This window comes from Antrostomus carolinensis, unplaced genomic scaffold (genome assembly GCF_000700745.2).
Source record: "Antrostomus carolinensis isolate BGI_N321 unplaced genomic scaffold, ASM70074v2 scaffold43392, whole genome shotgun sequence".
Classification (NCBI taxonomy): domain Eukaryota; kingdom Metazoa; phylum Chordata; class Aves; order Caprimulgiformes; family Caprimulgidae; genus Antrostomus; species Antrostomus carolinensis.
In genome coordinates this window covers 7,887-12,552 of record NW_010298696.1, presented here as the reverse complement: position 1 = coordinate 12,552, position 4,666 = coordinate 7,887, and the positions used below count along the sequence as shown (strand labels likewise).

General features: G+C 45.7%; 1 protein-coding gene across 1 annotated transcript in view; it reads left to right on the top strand.

Annotated features, from left to right (window-relative positions):
• The window catches only part of KLHDC2 (kelch domain containing 2), a 16,752-nt gene that overhangs the window by 7,032 nt on the left and 5,054 nt on the right, over nt 1-4,666 (top strand). The window contains exons 5-9 of the mRNA XM_010162496.2: nt 570-651; nt 744-827; nt 3,098-3,178; nt 3,259-3,317; nt 3,781-3,890. Of these exons, the coding sequence (XP_010160798.1) occupies nt 570-651; nt 744-827; nt 3,098-3,178; nt 3,259-3,317; nt 3,781-3,890 (416 nt within the window). The remainder of the gene's footprint in view (nt 1-569; nt 652-743; nt 828-3,097; nt 3,179-3,258; nt 3,318-3,780; nt 3,891-4,666) is intronic.

Here is a 4,666-nt window from a genome sequence, read left to right as displayed (position 1 = left end):
AAAACCCTAAAAACTTCTCAGGCAGATATGTTGGTAGAGGGTTTGCTGCATGTAACGTCCCTTGGTCTCCTCCTGCCCTGCCCAGCACAAATCTCCACAGTGACTGTGCCCAAGTTGTAATCCTTCCCCTTTGCTTCTTGCAGGAGCGTCTGTGAACATTTTGGGCTTAGGGAGAACGGGCAGAGGGTTTGGAAAGGGTGGAGGCAGGAAACTGGAGGAATAAACACCTGCAGCTGCTGTGTGGGAACCCTGGTAGTGAAGGCTGAAGCTCAGCGAGCAGGCAGCAGGTCTGGTAGCTTCACACATTTGGAACCAGAGCAAAGTTTGGAAGCCTGAGGCTTGGGAAAGAGCTACAGAGAGATTTCATGTGGGTGGTAGGGTTGATTAGGCAAGAAACAGGGCCCCACACCTGGAGAACTTGCATTGTAGACATATTGGAATTAATGAAGCCAAAAGGAGCTTCCCAGGTTTTCCTGCCTTCTGTTTGAGCACAGCCTTTGGAGAACTTTAATGTGTAACAACAGATGTGATAGCATTTCTAACAGATCTTGATGGATGTTTTGTTTCAGGCTAATATTTTTTGGAGGTTATGGTTATTTCCCTGAAGGGAAACAACGGGGAACTTTTGAATTTGATGAAACTTCTTTTTGGGTAAGTAAACCTGGAAGTAATTTCTATTTAAACTTATAATATTGAATTAGTGCTTATTAAAACTTGTTGCTTATTTAATATTTTTTTTAAAGAATTCAGGTGGTCTTAGAGGGTGGAATGACCACGTGCATGTTCTGGACACTGAAACTTTTACTTGGAGCCAGCCTATAACTACGGTAATTATTAGTCTTATATCAGTTATTTTAAGTTACAGCTCTTAAGAAATATGTGCCTTGTGTGTCCTGTCTCTTCTAACATCCTGTGAACATCAGCATGACTCTGCTAGGCCTGGGCTCACTTGACAGTGACACTGATTTAATTTGTGTTAAAGTGGGTGCTGATGAAACTGCTTCCATGCATAGCTGTGGGGAGTTAGGAGCAGCCTGTCCCAGCAGTGGTGGCTTTGGGCTGCAGATGTCATAGAATCCCAGACTGGTTTGGGTTGGAAGGGACCTTAAAGCTCATCCAGTCCCACCCCCCCTGCCAGCAGCAGGGACACCTTCCACTAGACCAGGTTGCTCAAAGCCTCATCCAGCCTGGCCTTCAACACTTCCAGGGAGGAGCAGCCACAGCTTCTCTGGCCAACCTGGGACACTGTCTCACCACCCTCGCACCAAACAATTTCTTCCTCACATCCCACCTCCATCCCCCCTCTGCCACTTTCAAGCCATCACCCCTTGTTCTGTCATTAACTGTCCTTATAAAAGTCCCCCCCCAGTGTTCTGAGTGCCTGGCTGTGTGCTCGGTTAGCTTGCAGCGTGCAGCTGCCTTAACCTGTTGTATCTCTTAGAGGGTCCTATCTCCACTCTGTATCTCCCTGATGTTGTTGTAGAAGATGTGATTAACTGTTTGTGAGCAAGAAGCACAAAAATTCACCCAAAATATGTTTTCCTACTTTCCTGCTCCACCCTGCAGCCTTGTTTACTTATCACCAGTCTTTAACTGCCAAGTGTTTAGTTGTCAGGAGCTCTGTGATCCTGCCTCCTCCGAGATATAAACCAGTCCCTAAATGCCAGGAGTTAGAAAAGGTGGGAGAGAGAGCTCTCTGCAATACCACGTGCTAGCTAGCAGGAGGACGTGAGAGATGCCTTGCCATGGTCATGACTCCACAAACAGACCGTGTGGAGCAGATCTTGTCTGTTGCTGGGTTTGTTTTCTCCATGGGATGAATCGCAGGCCGCTCGCTCTGGCTGTGGTTGGGGGGAAGCTCTGCGTCTGCAGCACTGCTGGTTTCTGCTCTTCTGGCTTCCCTCCATCCAGCCTGGCCAGGAGATAAAGCTTAGGACTGTGTGACCAGGACTCTCCTCCCTTCTCCCGCTTCCTGAGCGAGCTGTCTTCATTCCCTGTACCTTGCTCTCTTGCCAGTGAAGTGAGACTGTTAATTTCTCTCTTATACATGGACTCCATGAGGTGTCATTAGCTGGTGTTTGCAGTCTTACCTACAACGTGCTTGTAGGCGAAGGACTGTTAAGAGAGGGTGTTGAAACACCAGCCTTGGAAACATCCCCTTCAAAATAAAAATCACCCACATTCCTGAGACCATTTAAACTGAATTTAAACCATTCAGTTACCCAGATCCCCTCTCCTCTCTGAAAATGGGAGGCTTGCCTTTTATTTTGGTCTTTCTTTCTTCATCTTTTTTCCTGTTGACTTGCTTTCTTTCATGCTTCAGTGGCATTGTGCTCATGGGGAGCTGAGGAGAACAGAATGTATCGTTTCCTCACATCCTCATTGTAATGTGATGCTTTGGTACGTTTCACTTGGGTGCTGGATCGTGGTGGAAACAAAACGAAACGCTCCCTAATTGCAAATATACCCCATCTGAAGCATCCCAGAAGTATTCAGAAACTGGCAAATGGAGTGAGATTGTCACAGAATGGGAGGAAATTAAATTTGAGATAAGCAGCTCCTTATTCAGATTACCAAAGAATTGCTTTGTCTTACTACATACAGATCTCAAATATGTCAGGAGGAACTAAAGAGAAATACTGTTTAATGATTTATTGTGTATTGTCTCATTTACCATCTGAGGTCTTCTGTGACTGAATCCCCTTCTAAAAGCAAAATTTATACCTTGACACTTTGAGGGGAAAAAAAGTTCCCGTTTTTAATGAGTTTTCTGATCTTCCATCCGTCAAAAAAAACAAGTTTCTGCACACAGAATGACTTACTGGATGTTTTTTCACTCTCTGTTCCTTGTTGACTTCAAATCTGACCTTAGTTCAGCCTTTCATCTCCAGGGCTGACTGATGTGTGGAACTGTGAGACCTTGCTTGCCCCGAGCAGGACACCCAGATCAGCCCCTGTCCCTTCCTGTGTGTGATGGGCATCTTCAGCCCAGCTCCTCTTCCCTCAATATGCAGCGGGTTTTTAGTGACATGACATTTTTCTCTCTTTTGTTAATGTATTAAATAAACTTTAACTGCTTCACGTTCCCTTTTCCCAGGGTAAAACTCCGTCACCCCGAGCAGCTCACGCCTGTGCTACAGTTGGGAACAGAGGTTACGTGTTTGGTGGCAGATACAGGGTAAGCCCCAGCCCAGTTTCATTATGTGTTTTGCTGAAACCTAAACAAGAGTATTTCATCCATGGTCTGCTTTATTGTAGGAGTCCAGAATGAACGATCTTTACTATCTGAATTTGGATACGTGGGAGTGGAATGAAATGTAGGTACTAAAACTTGAGTTATTTTGTTTGTAAAATGATATGAAGATGCCACTTTTATTCACTTTTAATCATTCTAGTGAAGTAAAACTCAAGTAGAACTGAGTTCTGATCCAGGTTGGATGAGGCTTTGAGCAACCTGGTCTAGTGGAAGGTGTCCCTGCTGATGGCAGGGGGGTTGGGACTGGATGAGCTTTGAGATCCCTTCCAACCCAAACCAGTCTGGGATTCTATGATCAGCCTGATCAGTTGCTGACTCTTGCTGTCAGGATTTTTAAAAATATTAATATGAGTAAAACTCTTTTTATTATGTATAAAGAAATTAAAAACTTGCTGTTGGGTCATGAGCTGTGAGCAGTATGAAGTTGCATCCTTCAAACACCTGAAGAATAATCAGAGCAGAAAGGAGCGGCGGTGTTTTATTGTGGCACACGTGTAATTCTTGCTGCTTTTATTGCAATGCAGAATGGCACAAGGCATCTGCCCAGTCGGCCGATCGTGGCATTCTCTAACACCAATTTCCTCAGATCACCTCTTTCTCTTTGGAGGATTCACCACTGACAAGCAGCCGTTAAGTAAGTCGTTCCAAAAGGATTTTGTGTTGTCTTTGTGGTTTTTTTGTGTGCACAGGAGCGTGAATTCTCCTCCCCCTCTACTCTGCCCTGGTGAGGCCACATCTGGAATATTGTGTCCAGTTCTGGGCCCCACAGTTCAGGAAGGACAGGGAACTGCTGGAGAGAGTCCAGCACAGAGCCACCAAGATGATGAAGGGAGTGGAGCATCTCCCTGCTGAGGAAAGGCTGAGGGAGCTGGGGCTCTTTAGCTTGGAGAAGAGGAGACTGAGGGGTGACCTCATTAATGTTTATAAATATGTAAAGGGTGAATGTCAGGAGGATGGAGCCAGGCTCTTCTCAGTGATGCCCAATGGTAGGACAAGGGGCAGTGGGTGTGAGCTGGGACACAGGAGGTTCTGCTTCAACTTGAGAAGAAACTTCTTTCCAGTGAGGGTGACAGAGCCCTGGGACAGGCTGCCCAGGGAGGGTGTGGAGTCTCCTTCTCTGGAGACATTCAAGACCCGCCTGGACACCTTCCTGTGTGATCTCATTGAGGTTCTTGCTTTGGCAGGGGGATTGGACTGGATGATCTTTTGAGGTCCCTTCCAGTCCCCAACATTCTGTGATTCTGTGATTATTGCCACATCACCTGAAATTCTTTCTGAATTCCTTTCATGCACTTATGATCCAAGTCCTTACGGTCAGCAGCTAATTTCACAGAGTAGGAGTCACTGAGTGTGTCGAGACACTATTACTTATAGCAATTAATCTGCTTTAAGAATGTATCTAATGCAAAT